Below are 16,458 nucleotides of genomic sequence, written 5' to 3'. Positions count from 1 at the left end.
TTCCTGTGTTTATTTATTTATTTTTTTATTAGTTGTTCAAAACATTTCAAAGCTCTTGACATATCATATTTCATACATTTGATTCAAGTGGATTATGAACTCCCATTTTTACCCCGTATACAGATTGCAGAATCACATCAGTTACACATCCACATTTTGTACTCCTGGGATGATAAATTACTCAGCTGGACAGGCTTTTAGCAACATCTCTTTCTCTTTTTTTTAATGGTGCTGGGGATTGAATCCAGGGCCTTGTACACATGAGGCAAGTGTTTGTCCACTAAGCTACACCCAGTGCACTTTCAGCAACATTTCAAGAAAGAGTTTAAAATTTAATACTAACAGTACTTGGCACTGGTCTGCCGGATATAATAGAAAGACTTAAATGATAAAAACCTTTATTCAGCATCAACTGTTATATAAAATTATAGCCTGCAGTCAAATTTGGTTGGTCATTGACTGTAAATAAAGTTTTATTGGAAAACAGCTTTGCTCATTCATTTGCATATTGTCTATGGCTACTTAATACTATAACACAGAGCTTATCAGTTGCAACAAACACTATATGTCACACAAAGCCGAAAATTTTACTACCTGTATAATATAATTCTTAACTGCATGACTTCTCAATATCTTTAAGATGCTACCATATATTGTGAAGATATCTACTTTTATATTAAATATGTACATATCTGATTTATGAAAGGTTATCTGGTATACTACACATGAAGATGTTTTGTCCTTTTCTTCTTCCTTTTTTTTTGGTACTGGGGATTGAGCCTAGAGGTGCTTTAATTCTGAGTCACATCCCCAGCTCTCTCTCTTGCTCTCTTTTTTAAAATTTTTATTTAGAGATAGGGTCTTGCTGAATTGCTCTGGGCCTCACAATAAACACAAAATTTATGATTTTAGCCATTTTTAAGTGTACAATTCTGTGGTATTTTACATGTTTGCTATTGTGCAACCATTGCTACCATTCATCTCCAGAACTTTTGAATCTTTCCTGCCTGACACTCTGTACCTGTTAAACAATAACTCCCTATTCACCTGCCAACCACTATTATATTTTCTATGACTCTTCTCTAGGATCTCATGTGAGCAATCAGCCAGGCATGGTGGCACACTCCTATAATCTCAACAACGCAGGAAACCAAGGCAGGAGGATCATAAGTTCAATACCAGCCTTATTAACTGAGCAACACCGTCTCCACATAAAAAACAAAAAGGGCTGAGAGCTGGGGATGTGGCTCAGCAGTAGAGTGCTTGCCTAGTATGCACAAGGTCCCAGGTTAAAAAAAGAAAGGGCTGGGAATGTTGCTCAAGATAGAGCACCCGTAGGTTCAATCTTCAGTACCAGGAGAAGGGGGCAAAAAAAAGGAATCATACATTATTTGTCCTTCTGTGACTGGCTTATTTCAGTTAGCAGTCTGAAAGGTATATCCATGTTATAGCATATATAAACATTTCCTACCCCCTCCTTTTTTTTTCTGGTACTGGTGATTGAACCCAGGGGTGCTTTACTTACAGAACTACATCTCTAACTCTTTTTTATTTATTTATTTTTTTTGTGTGTGGTGCTGGGGATTGAATTCAGGGTCTTGTGCATGCAAGGCAAGCACTCTACCAACTGAGCTATATCTCCAGTCCTATCTCTTTTTATTTTTATTTTTTTTACAATTTTAATATTTATTTTTTAGTTTTCGGCAGACACATCTTTGTTTGTATGTGGTGCTGAGGATCGAACCCGGGCCGCACGAATGCAAGGCGAGCGCACTACCGCTTGAGTCACATCCCCAGCCCTCTTTTTATTTTTTGAGACACAGTCTCATTGAGTTGCTGAAGCTGCCCTTGAACTTGTGCTATCACACCACAAAAGTTCCTTCACTTTAAAGGATAAATTATTTTCCTTGAGTGCATGTATCACATTTTGTTTTTTTATCTGTTCACTGACACTTTGGTTACTTCTACCTTTTGGCTATTGTGAATAATGACATTATGAACATGAGTTTATAAACATCACTTCACTCTTGCTTTTATTTCTTTTGGGTATATAATCAGAAGTAGATCTGCTGGATCATATGGTCATTTACATTTTATTTTTCGAGGAACTGCCATCCTTTCCCATAGTGGCTATACCATTTTATAATCCCACCAGCAATGAACAAGGGTTCCAACTTCTCTACATCCTTACCAACACTTACTTAGCCTAGTGAGTATAAAGCGGTATCTCATTGTAATTTTGACCTATATTTCCCTAATGACTAGTGATGCTGGGCATCTTTTAATGCACTTATTGATTATTTTTAATTATTTTTAAATTGTTAAGTTGTGGCCCTTTTTATATTCTAGACACAAGACTCATCAAATACATGATTTGCAAATAAATTTTATTCCATTTTGCAGGCTGCCTTTTCTTTCTTTGATAATGTTGTTTAATGCACAAATGCTACATACAACCCACTTGATCATGGTGTATTATCATTTTTATGTTTTTTTTTAAAGAGAGAAAGAGAGAGAATTTTTTAATATTTATTTTTTAGTTCTCTGCGGACACAACATCTTTCTTTGTATGTGGTGCTGAGGATCGAACCCGGGCCTCACAAATGCCAGGCAAGCGCGCTACTGCTTGAGTCACATTCCCAGCCCTTATGTTTTTTTTTTTTAATATTTATTTTTTAGTTATAGTTGGACACAATACCTTTATTTTTATGTGGTGCTTAGGATCGAACCCAAAGCCTCGCATGTGACAGGTGAGCGCTCTACCTCTGAGCCACAACCCTAGCCCCTCATTTTTATGAGTTTGTAAGAAGCAGGTTATGGAAATGGCTTGGAATTTTGAACCGACTCTGTACTGACCTTTAAGCATGCTATACAATTTTTGATCCTGGATAAATCTGGTCTCATCTTAATTAGCTATTTGTATCAATTATCTTTGGAGACCAAAAATTACAGTCTAATGGCTCTCCTTCTGCTGAATTAATTACAAATGTATAGATTGATACATCCTTCCTAAATGTTTGTCTCATAATATAATTAGTATCTTTACTATGTTTACCCGTGTCCTGTAACCATTAGCAAGGTTGATAATGTATTTTTCACTATAGTTATCATCTTGGTAACAATTTTTTTCTATGGTTAGTAAACTTTAATTTTTTTTTTTTTTTTAAGTTAAGAGACAGGGGCTGGGGATATAGCTCAGTTGGTAGAGTACTTGCCGCTCAAGCACAAGGCCCTGGGTTCGATCCCCAGCACCACAAAAATAAATAAATAAATAAATAAATAAAATTAAAATTAAAAAAATAAAGTTAAGAGACAGGGTCCATGTAACCCAAGCTGGCCTCAAACTCCTAGGTTCAAACAATCCTTGTGTCTCAGTTGCTCAAGTAGCAGGAACTATGGGTAAACACCACCATCCTCAGATGCTATAATTTTAAAATATTAATATCCATTTACTGAGTACTTACTATATAAAATGAATAGAAATAAGTGCTGCATAAACAACATCTCACTGTCCTGTAAGGTTGGTATTATTTCCTTTTTACAGATGACTAAGGATGATAATCCAAGCTTGACTTCTCAACCTGTACTTTTATCCTTCACAACACTGCTTTAAAACTACTTGGGAGGCTGAAGCATGTGGTGGTTGGCAAGTTTGAGACCAGCCTCAACATCTTAGCAAGACCCTGTCTCAAAATAAAATAAAAAGGGATGAAAATATAGTTCAGTGGAAGAGGATCCGTAGGTTCTATCTAAGGGGAAAAAGGGTAAAAGAAATACATGATAGAATTTATCATTTTGTGCTTCTAAAATCACACAAACAAATGTAATTTTGTGTAGTTAGTTGCTAAAATAAATGGACCAGAAGTCAAGAAAGATCTATTTCCAGAACTATAGCTATGTAACAAATGAGTCTGGATTGACCTCTCTAAGCCTAAATTTCATCTTTGCTAAGATGAAGGGTTGAAATATAAGGCATGACAACTCTTGGATCACTTCCAACCTGTAACTACAATTTTAACTCATATGAATAATTACTTTATGGAACATAATCTCTGCTGGTTAGCAGGATTCCAAATGTAGGTTTATAATCTAAATATTTATTGATATGATGTCTACCCTACTTTGCCCTAGGTAGTATGTCCTCTTCCACTCTCTTTAAAGGGTTGGGTGAAGGACAGGTCATAGTTTAACACACTGGGAATCATTTGCTAACAGAGATCATAAAATACATCATTTCAGTTTGGCTATTCTGGGTAAGAGTCACACAACTGCTGGGCCACTTACTGGCCTAGACTTAGCTTTTAAAAATAAAAACAGAATCCCTGAAGGGGGTATTGAGGGTGGGAAAAAAACTTACTTCCCAGGTCAGGTTCTTTTGAACTCTGAATTATTTTTTTTTTTAATCTTGTGTATGCATTATCTTAAAACAGAACAAAAATTAAATTAAAAGAGGCTGTGGATCAGCAATGTAGTCACCCTAAACATGAAGAAATCTAGAAATAATTTAAAACACCAACAACAAAAACCTTACTTTTTTTTTTATAAGAGATCTCTTTTAGATAAAGGCCACAAAATTAAATACAAACCTCCCAACTTGATATGTAGGGACAGCTGTAGTTCCAAATCTTTGCATTCCATAGTAGTTAATAAATCCAATCTCCTTGAGAGAGTTCATAGCTTGTTGTACTTGATCATCAGTTCCTGTTATATTTCTGTAGGGGCCCAAATTATCCAGAGAAAAATATTTACAGCCAAACACATTTAGGGATGTGTATTATAAATGATTGTGACTCATCTATGTATCTCCTTTGCTCCCTTGTACTTTCTCTCCCTCTCCTGAGGGCTCTTTGTTAATTGTGGTAATATATTTTTAACAGTAAATTTATCATTTTAGTCATTTTTAAATGTATAATTCAATAGCTTTGAGTACATTCACAATATTGTGTAATCTTTATAACTATTACTTCCTGAACTTTTGCATCTTCCCAAACTGAAATTTTGTACCCATTAAAGGTTAACTCTCCATTCCTCCCTGCCTCCAGTAACCTCTACTCTACTTTCTGCAGATTTGCCTCTTTCAGGTATCTCAATGAAATGAAATCACAGCCTATTTTTTAACATAGTATTTGAAGAAGACTGTTTTTCCAAAGGTTGTGCTAAGCTTTTAAAAGGAGAATGAAGATTTTTTTCCAGTATAAATACTATAGAAGCAATTACCTCAGGGCCCCCTCAGGCCCAATACCAGAGAACCCGAACCTGATTAACAACTGTTATGAACAGATTCAAGATGACCAGGCATGATATCTCTGGTCAGCATTCCTTCAGTTCAGTTCTTTACCTGAGAACAACAGTGAAGTGATTCCCTTGAAGCTCTCCCAATTTCAGAGGGTTTTTCTGATAGCTGAAATTTCCTAGCTTAAAGTTCATCAAGCATTTATTCAGGTGGGCAAGTCTTTGTGCAGTTATTCTTTAAAAAAAAAAAAAAAAAAAACGGAGCAGAAGGAAAATCATGAGTTATTGTCTAACTGAAATAACCTAAGACACCTTACTACAGAAAACAAGATTACGCCACAGCTGTGACTGCTGGGAAAGACAGGCACTGCAGAAAGTTGGGGTAACACAATTTTCTTTTCTTTCTGGATTGTTCTGTCAACACAGCAGTGCCTGCTTCTATGGGAATAACATGACCTAGGCCATATTTTACACACTTAAATCCTTTGTAGTTAATACATTAATGAGTAAGAGAACAACAATATTTGTGAAATTTTCTATTTTTTCATGGGGGGAAGTGAGAAAAGGGATGGTGGCAGAGAGCATTCCCATATAATTATAAAGAATGGTAAAAAGCCTTTAAAAAACGGGCAGTCACATTTTTGTCTATCAGAAAAATACTGTGAATTTATTACAGAAAACTTGGAAAACACAAAAATGCAGCAAGAAAAAATTCATAGGTTCATCCCCTGGAAAAAAATCTGTTCAATCTAACTTTGAATTTCTTCCCATTCTTTTTTTAAACACATGTTAAAGTTACATATATAGCTGGTACCCTCCCACAAATCTGTACCCTGCGGCTACCATTTAATATAAATGTTTCCTATGTTATTATAAAAATTTCATTAAAAATTCCTTGTTTTCTTCAATAGGAAATATATGTAGAAAAACAAAACCCTGCACTGAAAAGCCTTTGTCCTATCTCAATTCCCAATGCCCCTCCCCACTGACAGTCAATATTAAGTTTTTTTTTATATATTTCTCCAGAAATATTTTCTGTATATATTTTTAGTAAGCTTCATATATATATATATGCATGCTTTCTGTTCAGAAAAAATAAATCATATATGTTCAGCTGATAAATTTTCACAAAGTAAGCACACCCATATTAACAAGTACCTAGGTACTTTTTTTAAAAAATTTTTTCTAATTGTTGATAGACCTTTTTCTCATTTGTTTATATACAGTACTGAGAATAGAACCCAGTGCCTCACACCTGCCAGGTAAGTGCGCTACCACTGAACCCCAGCCCCAGCCCCTAGGTCCTCTCTTTTATTATTTTTTTTAATTTATTTTTTTATTTTATTTTTTAGTTCTCAGCGGACACATCATCTTTGTTTGTATGTGGTGCTGAGGATCGAACCCGGGCCGCACGCATGCCAGGCGAGCGCGCTACGGCTTGAGCCACATCCCCAGCCCCATACATAGATCCTCTCTATTAAAAAGCAAATTTTGGTACACAGATATTGGATTGAGGAATATAGCTCAGTGGTAGAATGCTTGCCTAGACTACATAAGGCCCTGGATTCAATTCCTAGCACCGAAACATTAAAAAAAAAAAAAAGCTGAGCATTTTGCCTTAGTCACTTAAAGAATGCCTGTTAGAGGTTTGCTTTATCCACACAGTATTTCTGAAGCTGTCTCATCCTTTGTACAGCTGCACAGTATGTCTGTTGCATTGTCCTTTAATGGACGTTCGAGTGCAGGTAATTTTCCTCTAGTGTTGAGGATCAAACACAGGGCTTTGAGCATGCAAGGCAAGCAGTACTACCACTGAACTACATCGCCAGCCTTTTTTTCCCCTTAGCTGTAGATGGACACAATACTTTTGTTTTATTTATTTATTTTTATGTGGTGCTGAGGATCAAATGCAGTGCCTCACACTTGCTAGGCAAGTGCTGTATCGCTGAGCTACAACCCTAGCCCCATATTCCTAGCCTTTCTTTCAATGAACATTTAAGCTGCTATCCATCTTTTGCTATTTACAAACAATTCTACAGCAAATATCCTCACGTACATTTCTTTGTGCACCTATATAGGTATTTGTACAAGATAGAATCTCTAAAAGTAGAAGGGGTGGACTTAAAATTTTAACTCTTATTGCCCTCTAGAAATTGAACCAATTTATGCTCACACCACCAATATGTAGATACCCATTGCCTCCTCCCTGTTTCTATTTCCTTGCTATGATTTGGATATGGTTTAAGTGTGTCCCCTAAAGATTCGTAAGTTGGAAGCTTGGTCCTCAGTGTGAAATTATGGGAGGTGGTGAACCTTTAAGAGGTGTAGCCTAGCCGGGAGTCCTTAAGTCATTGTGGGTGTGTTTGTGTGTGCTGTCCTCAAAAGGGACTAATGAAGTTCTCTGGGATCTATAGAGAGAATCATGACAATAGCATGCATGACTCTTGAATCACTCTTAAGCTTCCCATTTGGCAATACCCTTTCTCTCTCTTGTATGCGCTCCTACCACTGCCATTATTCCTAAGGTCCTCATCACAGCCAAGCTGATACTGGTGTCATTCCTCTGAACATCCTAAGCTTCTTCAACACTTTTTATTTTTTAAATTTTGCAATGGGGTCTTGCTAAGTTGCCCAGACTAACTGGAATTTGCAATCTTCCTGCTTCATCCTCTAGAGTAGCTGGGTTGACAAGTGTGTACCACTGCATCCAGCTGGTTCTGTTTATGCGTTTTGTTTTCTAAGTTGCTTAAATTCAGGATCCAGTAGAGGATCACATATTGTAGTTGTGGTATCTATTTGGTCTCCATGGAGCAAATGTTGGATCTAGCTAACATGCTGTTTTTCATGACTTTTAGAATAATCCAGTCAGCTGTTCTATGTCTTTCAATTTAGATTTTTCTGTTTCTTTGTGAGTAAAGTCAGGTAAACATACTGGTAGGAATACTACTTAGGTGACATTGTGGTCCTGTTCATTATGTGTTCAGTATATGACATATCAAAAACAATGATTCAGCAGGGCACACATGCCTGTAATCTCAGCTACTCAGGAGGCTAAGGCACGTGGATCCAAGTTTGAGGCCAACCTAGACAACGTTGTGAGGCCAGTCTCTATATAAAGTGGGAGCATCTCTGGGTTCAATTCCCAGTACCAAAACCCCAAACAATGATTTAGTTTGCTCATCACTTGATTAGGATGGTACTTATTAGGTCTTTCCACTGCAAAGGTACTTCTCCCTGTTTTTTTTTTTTTTTATTTTATTAGTAATCTATAGAGGCACACTTTTGAAATTGTGTAAAAAGTCTGCCCTCACATAGTACCCTTACTTCAGCCAACTGTTTAGGCACCAAAGATATTACAGTGTCCACTGAAAGAGTGTTTTTCTGTATCTTACCATTCCCCCTACAGTTGACAACACTTTTCTGTAAATGAGAACTAAATAGAGAAATTTTAGTCAAATTCATGAATTATTAAAAAAAAAAAAAGTTCTGATTCAAGTCATAGAGGGGTGTCCCTAGTCAGAGATTACTTTTTAACACCCCAGGTTTTAGTAGAATACTTTCAGTTTTATCTTTATGTTTAAATGTTCGACCCACCTGGAATTTATCTGACATATGAAACTAAGGTAAGTAGTCAACTTTTTTTTTTTTTTTCCAGATGGCAATCCAGTTTTCTCAGCAACAATGAGTTAAGACGATTTTTTTTCTGTTATTTTCAATGCTACCTTGAATATATACTAAGTCCTTCAATGTATATAGGCCTATAATTTTTCTACCTCATAATTTGCCAATGTTAAAGTTGTTTCAGTTGCTATATTTCTACAATATCCTTTAATACTGAGGCCAATCCTCCTCCTCCTTATTTTATTTTTGTAGTTATATATGGACAATGGGCCTTTATTTTATTTGTTTATTTTATGTGGTACTGAGGATTGAACCCAGTGCCTCATACACGCTAGGCAAGTCCTCTGCCACGGAGCTATGGCCCAAGCCCCCCAAATCCTCCTGTATTAGTCATTTTTTTCAGAATTTTAAGGCTTATTTTACATCTTAACATTTCCACACAAATGTTATGCTCAGCTTGAGTAATTAGAAAACTTACATTGGTATTTTTATTAGTGGGGGTGTTGTTTATACATTTTTTCAGTAAGAAGACAGGTTTATAAGTATCTGAGAACAGGTTTTATCATTTCTTTATTCATGTTTCAGCATGCAAAGTGTATTTTTAATAGGTATCTTATGCTTTCAAAAAATCTTTGATCCTAATGGTTCTTTTTGTTTTTCCTTTGTAATAGATTTCATTTTTCCTCTAAAATTTCTAGTTGTATATTCTTATGTATTAATTTTTCTTATCTTGTATAATTTTCAATCAAATCTTGAGTAGATAACAATATCATCCATAAAAACCTAAAAATTAGCCACTTTCCTTCTCATTTTTAGCCTTCTTACTTTTTAATTTCGTTTGTTTGCATAAGCTACTATGTCCAGAATAATGATCAATGACAACAGTGAGGTCAGCTTTATCTTCCTCTTGCTGTAAATGAAATGTTTCTAGTATGTCACTACTAAGACATGGCATTTCATTTTATATATTGTCATGTTAAGACAGCACTCCTTAATCTCTACTTTAAGAAAGAGATTTTTTTTCCTAATTAGGAGAAATAATTTAACTTAGAAAAATAATTCATCCAATTAAGTTTATTTAAGTATTCATTTTATGTAAAAAGAATCAGTTGGAATTATTTCTAATTTTCAACATATGAAATAATGCCACGATACATCACTGTACATAAAAAATTTGCTTTAGGTTTTAATTTTTTCTAAATTCAGATTTCCTTTGAAAAGACATCTACTCACACTGACAATCAGCAAAACAAAGGGCGTGTGTGCTTCATTCACTATGCTGAAGAACACACTTCACTCTTCCAGAGTCTGTCAGCAGTTCCCAGTGTTGGTCTTTGAGCTCACTTCTGCTATCAGGAGCCATGTTTCACTTTGCCTGGGAATACTGACCTGGGGGAAGTCTGGATGCAAATTCAGGCACTGTGCCTGTATGAAAGGCTGAGTTCTGTCCCAAAGCAGCTCATCATGGAATACCCCAACAGAGGGGTGTAGCCTGCCCTGTGGACCTCTCAATTCCCAAAACTAAGAAAAAAGTAATGGTAAAAATTTATCCTACTTCCTGGTTATAAATATATTATTCTAAGTTAAATAAAATTGTTAAAAACTCATCTATATCCTACCAACTTGCAATCTGATCTCACAGAATTCTTTCTTTGATGAAATGTCTCATATTTGCTAAAGATAATCCCTTGATACCCTATATACTACCCTATTGCTTCCTGGCTTGATACATGCAGGAGCAGCCTGATCAGGTTTCTTGAGGGAAAATAAAAATGTTACTTAACAGAAAGGGTAGGAAGACAGCCAGAGAAATCAGGAAATGGGCAACTCTTGTACTCCATTTTTCCTGTCCTCTGTCCAATCCCAAGTCCACACATAATCCAGGACAAGTTCAAAAAAGGGTAAAGCAGGTATAGTCCAACTGTGGGTCAGTTGCTAGGAGGCACCAGGCCCTAGTGTTCAAATGTATGGGGATGACAGTAGAACCCAAAGGTGTGAATTAATCCAGGATATGTATCCCCAAGAATTCAGAAAGAAAGCAGAGGTTCAGTATGAATAAATTTAGGAACAGGAGGACCAGATTCCTTTTTGGGCAGTCCATTGCAGAAACTGACAGAATAATTCAGATCAAGAACAAAAAGGAATCCAATTGGCAATTTGGCTGTCCTAGAGAGAGAGCTATAGATACTATGCCCCAATAGTTTCTGACAGCAGCTTTTTTTTTTTTTTAATAAAATTAACATAAAAATTCACCATTTTAACTATTATAAAGTATACAATTTAGTGGTTTTTAGTATATTCACAATGTTGCGCAAGACTCTTCTAATTCTAAAAACTTTCATGGACTTTTTTTTTTTTTTTTGGTACCGGAAGTCTAACCCTGGGGTAATTTACCATCCCCAGCCCCTTTTAAATTTTAAGACAGGGTCTCACTGAGTTGCTTACTGCCTCACCATGGCAGAGGCTGGCTCTGAACTTGTGATCCTTCTGCCTCAACCTCCTGAGTCACTAGGATTACAAGTGTGTGCCATCACATCAGCGTCCATGGATTTATGAACAAAAAACTTCACAACTAGTTAGCAGTCACTCCCATTCCCTCTGTTTCCTCTCCCTGCAGCTCCTGATAACCATTAATACACTTTCTGTCTATAGATTCCCCTACTTGGGATATTTCATATAAATGAATCATTATGTGGCCTTTTGTGCCTGACTTCTTAGTGCAAGGTTTTTAAGATTTATGTTGTAGCAAAATATATCAATACTTCATTCCTGTTTATGGCTGAATAATATTATTATTTTTTTGAACATACAATAGACATCTACTTCTGAATCCCCCAGCAGAGCAAAATCCCATAGCTATACTCAATTTTTGATGGTCATATTGCTGAGAAAATATAGGTGGAGCTGACAATGTCTTCATTATACTGCTCACTGTTTTAATTCTGATGATCTTAGATAAAGTTCTTTGATTATAAATTTCCTGCAATTTAAATGACTAGAGAGTATGACAGTCTCACTTTTATATAGTAGGAGCCAACTTAACTGACAAGTTGCACAAAAACATTTGTTAACAAAGCCAGGGAAGTATTGGCCCAAGTACTGGCAGGCATAGGCAGGAAAAGAAACAAATCATTCTGAATAGTGCTGTTCCTGCTTGAGATCCTGTTGAAATTACTAGGCGGCTTTAGAGACACATGAAGTTGAAAAGAAATGTTGCTTATCCCCAGAACTGATCAATTCAGCAAAAATTAAAATCCTTGTGTGGCATAGTGGATTTATCCTGTTTACTAGTTCTCATGGGAAAGGCCAATCTGCCTGGCCCCACAGATCCATTAAGCAAACTAAGGGTGTAGCCTGTATCCGTGAGATAAGTGTTATGTGCTTTCAAAAAGCCAAAATTTAAGTGTCTGATATGTTTTTTAATGAAATCAACAGGAAAATGATAAAGGCAGCACAATTCTTTGAGGGCAGAGCAGAATCCTGATCAGGTATGACACCTGCTGGCTGACCAAAATGAGAAGTATCTTCAGTCTTAAAAAGCAGAATAAAATAATGAGATGCCATTTTTTTACTCTCAAATCAATAAGAGACTCCCCACCCTGCATCATAATACTGTGCTGGGGAGGCACTAGAATAAAGGTGGTAAATTGGTGCCACCTTTCTTCAGGGCAATTAGGCTTGCGTATTAAAAACCATTAGCAAGGTTAGGGTGTGGCTCAGTGGTAGAGCGCTTGTCAAGCACCAGTGAGGCACTGGATCCCATCCTCAGCACCACATTAAACAAACAAACAAACAAAATAAAGGTTAAAAAAACTTATTACTAGCTCATATTCCCTTTTAGTCAATAATGCAATTGCTAATTTATCTTAAATGAATTTATCATAAATGCATGCCAAGATTTAGCTACAAATATGTGTCATGGAATTGCTTATTTTATGAAGAGAAAATGTAAATCTCATAAAGTAAACTTGAGAACTCAGAAAAGTGATGCTAGGATTTTTGCAGTAGAAATCCTGACAAGTAACCTTTACTTACTTAAGAACAGCAATTTCTTGAACTGTTATAGCCCTTTTATCTTTGGTTCCCATATAAGAGAAGATGTTTGGCTTCACTCTGGTAAAACAGAAACACAACAACCCAAAGTCACATATCTTTAAAAAATCATATTTCTCATAATTAAGTTTCAAAATAAGTACATTTAAAATAAACAGAAGAAGAGTAAAATAGGGAGAAACTTCTTACAGTGCTTGATTTACAACACTGTGGTTATTAGTAACTGATACTGTTCAAAGACTTGGCTAGCCAGTGGGGGGAAAAAAAAAGCAAACAGTGCACTTCCATTGATCATAAACAATTCACCAGATTACATAAAACTGTTACCATGTTTAAATTTAGGTAAATTTTCACAGCACACAGATTTGTTGTGGTGCCTACAGCCATTCTATTAAAAACAAAGCAAAACCAAAAAAGCTTTGGCACTTGTCCCAACCTTAAAGACCATATCTCTGCTACATTTGCACCCTCTGAGAAAACGTGACTGTTTCTCAGGTTCTCCATGTAGTCAGTTTCCAGGAATTGAGAGCTCTCCATTTGGTAAAGTCAATCCCTGCAACCACATCAAACTACGGTTTAAGGGAGAAAGTCAATTTTCATTTCCATCTTATGAATCGATAACTCTCAATATGTGAATTATTTACTTTCAGAATTATCTTCTTGAATTATTGGCACGGGGCTTAAAAAATTAATTTACCTGTTGCCTAAGAAAATTGGTAGGTACATTTACTGTCTACTGATCTATGCTCCTGTTCTTTTTCCATTAGCAAGGAATGAAAACAAAACAAAACAAAACAAAAAACACAATACTAATGCTCTGATTTTGTAGAGGAACAAGAACAAAATACCAACCTTAAATATTTGGATAGTACATTAATAGCATCCATGGTGTCTTTGTTTTCCTTATACAGAACAAAGTGGCAGTAACTTCCCCTAGATTTTGGCCAAGAATGTTTTCTTGGATCTTAAAAATAAAAAAGTGAATGTTATATATACCATAGTAAAAGTTAAATTAAAAGCGAAAATGTAGGTTATGTAAAAAATGACTAGGATCAACAAGCAACCTTTACAAGGTACAGACATGGACAAAGCCCACAGTTCCTATCAGCACCTGTCTGACAGGGGGCCCAACTGGCTCCACAACACATACAGTCCAAAGGGAAATAGCAGCTACAATGGAATCTACTACCCTCTTCTAAGAGTGAGGATCAGGTGTTCAAACATATAGTAGCAGGAATGGAAGTTAAGTTTATGACAAATTATCTAAGTAACATGAATAGATTTTCCAAAGGTCTTTCCATTACAAAAGTTTAGTTTATGTCTACAAATGGTCTAAAAGATCACCCTGATAAAAGAGAACAGCTAGCATTCAAGACCTGTCACTCCTGGGAAAAGGAAACCCTGTTTTTTTGTTGTTGTTTTTAGTACTGGGGATTGATCTCGGGAGCACTTAACCTCTAAGTCATATACTCAGCTTTTTTGTATTTTATTTAGAGACAGGGTCTCACTGATTGCTTATTGTTAATATATGCCATATATATTGCTAAATTGCTGAGGCTGGCTTTGAACTCATGATTCTCCTGTCTCAGTCTCCCAAGCAGCTGGGATTACCTGTGTGCACCACCGCACCTGGCAAGAAACTCTTAAAAATTAAGCCATATTAGGTGCTAACTTCTGAGCTAGTGTTACTTCAATTGTTTAACTCTTTGGAGACTGATAAATACCGCATGACCTAGGAGAGCCTCATTTTTAAGATTGTTCTTTTAATTGAATATTTCAATTATATTGTAATCTAGAAATATATATTTAAACAATATAAAATTTAGATTTAAGCTGCTTAAAGAGTGTTTTAAATAATTGTTACTTTGGGAAAAACACAAGCCACAGCTGCACTTTGCAGACACTGTACAATATTCATGAGTCTTGTGTGACAGAGCTGCAGTTATTTGAAAAACATATCTAGTTCATTTGACTTCTGTAATTCCAAGAAAGAAAAACTGAAATAATATTCTGCACAATCAACTAGAAAGAATCCTTTTCTTTTAAGGAATGGTCCTTTGTCTTTATTCCCCAATTTTTTAGCATGAACTCATGGAATTCTTTATCTGCAGAGGCTTATGATGTTCCTCATACTGAGGTTAACTGCATAACTGGCTTTATCAAAGCAAAAATGCTGCTTGATAACAAGTTAGTGATTTCAGCTACAATTAAAAAAGCCATAAACCAATGTAAAGAATCAATAAACCAGTTCAGAAAATTGTCATGGTAGGTATGCCTAGAAAATTAACTTTCCTCCTGGATAAGTAAGTCTTTTCTGTCCTGTACAGAAAAGTATTACAACTATCTCTTGATGTGAAGTAGTCACAATTTCCTCGGAAACTTTTGAGTAGGAATATCATTTGGTTTTCCTTCCAGTTAGTTCACTATCAGTTAAGCAAGGTGATAGCACTTGCAACAAAACCATTGGCATTTCATTTAATCTACATTGAAACACCAACTGCTCTTACCTGCTGCAGTTCTGACCTCTGTCCAAATGCACAGCATAAAGAGCACAAGAGAGCAATGTTTAATTTATAATAATCCTAAAGTAATTTAGATGTGAACATGCAAATGATCGCATGGTAATTTTATATTGAGGACTCCTACAGCACCTGATAGTTATGTGATGGGTCAACAGCCATTCAGACATTAACAATGGGATGGGATGGAGGCAAACAGGGAAAAAGTAGAAAACTCACCTACTACAGACTCCCTGTCTCGAACTTTTCACAATGGGCATGTTGGTTCATCCTCAAAAGTGCACTATCTATACCCGTGGAAATTAGCAAAAGGTTCAAGACTGGGTATCAAATGCTTCCCCCATTTAGAGCTTTGTTTTCTTAAATATGGGAAGACATGCCCAATGCAATAGTTAGTTATTGTTTTGCTTTGTGCTTTTTTTTTTTAATAAGCTGCAGTACACTATAAAGATTTTTTAAATTTGAAAATGTTTAATGATTAGTACAGAAAATATCTAAATTCTCCAGTTTACAGATTAAAAGAGATTTAAGAGATGATTTGGGAGACTTATCCATTGAGTGAAGTTTTTTTTTGGGGGGGGGGAGTGGGAGTGGGGACTGGTGATTGAACCCAGGGGTGTTTAACTACTGAGCCACATCCCCATACCTTTTTTATAGTTCATTTAGAGACAGCATCTCGCTGAGTTGCTTAGAGCTTCGCTAAGTTGCTGAGGCTGGCTTTGAACTCACGATCCTCTTGCTTCAGCCTCCAAGCTACTGAGATTACAGGCATGTACCACCGCACCCCTACCTGAGTGTTCTGAGTTTGTTTTTATCAATACTTGAAGAAGCTGTGTACATAAGAGGCGTTTTTGAGATACTCAGGGAAAAATTAAACATGCACTGGGTATTAGATATTAAGAAATGATTTTGATTTTCCTGGATATGATAATAGTTTGGATTTTAGCCCTTACTAATAAACACACACTTAAGTATTTATGAGTGGAATGACATGTTATGTAGAATTTGCTTTAAAGTGCTCCAATAAGGAAAA

At 36.0% G+C, this 16,458-nt stretch overlaps 1 protein-coding gene across 1 annotated transcript in view; it reads right to left on the bottom strand.

Annotated features, from left to right (window-relative positions):
* The window catches only part of Pus7 (pseudouridine synthase 7), a 46,805-nt gene that overhangs the window by 13,372 nt on the left and 16,975 nt on the right, over positions 1-16,458 (bottom strand). Inside the window, exons 6-9 of the mRNA XM_076862410.2 lie at positions 13,759-13,870; positions 12,889-12,966; positions 5,339-5,467; positions 4,587-4,712 (exon numbers count right to left, since the gene is read on the bottom strand). Of these exons, the coding sequence (XP_076718525.2) occupies positions 4,587-4,712; positions 5,339-5,467; positions 12,889-12,966; positions 13,759-13,870 (445 nt within the window). The remainder of the gene's footprint in view (positions 1-4,586; positions 4,713-5,338; positions 5,468-12,888; positions 12,967-13,758; positions 13,871-16,458) is intronic.

This window comes from Callospermophilus lateralis, chromosome 1 (assembly GCF_048772815.1).
Source record: "Callospermophilus lateralis isolate mCalLat2 chromosome 1, mCalLat2.hap1, whole genome shotgun sequence".
Taxonomy (NCBI): Eukaryota; Metazoa; Chordata; class Mammalia; order Rodentia; family Sciuridae; genus Callospermophilus; species Callospermophilus lateralis.
This window is presented reverse-complemented; position numbering and strand designations above follow the sequence as displayed.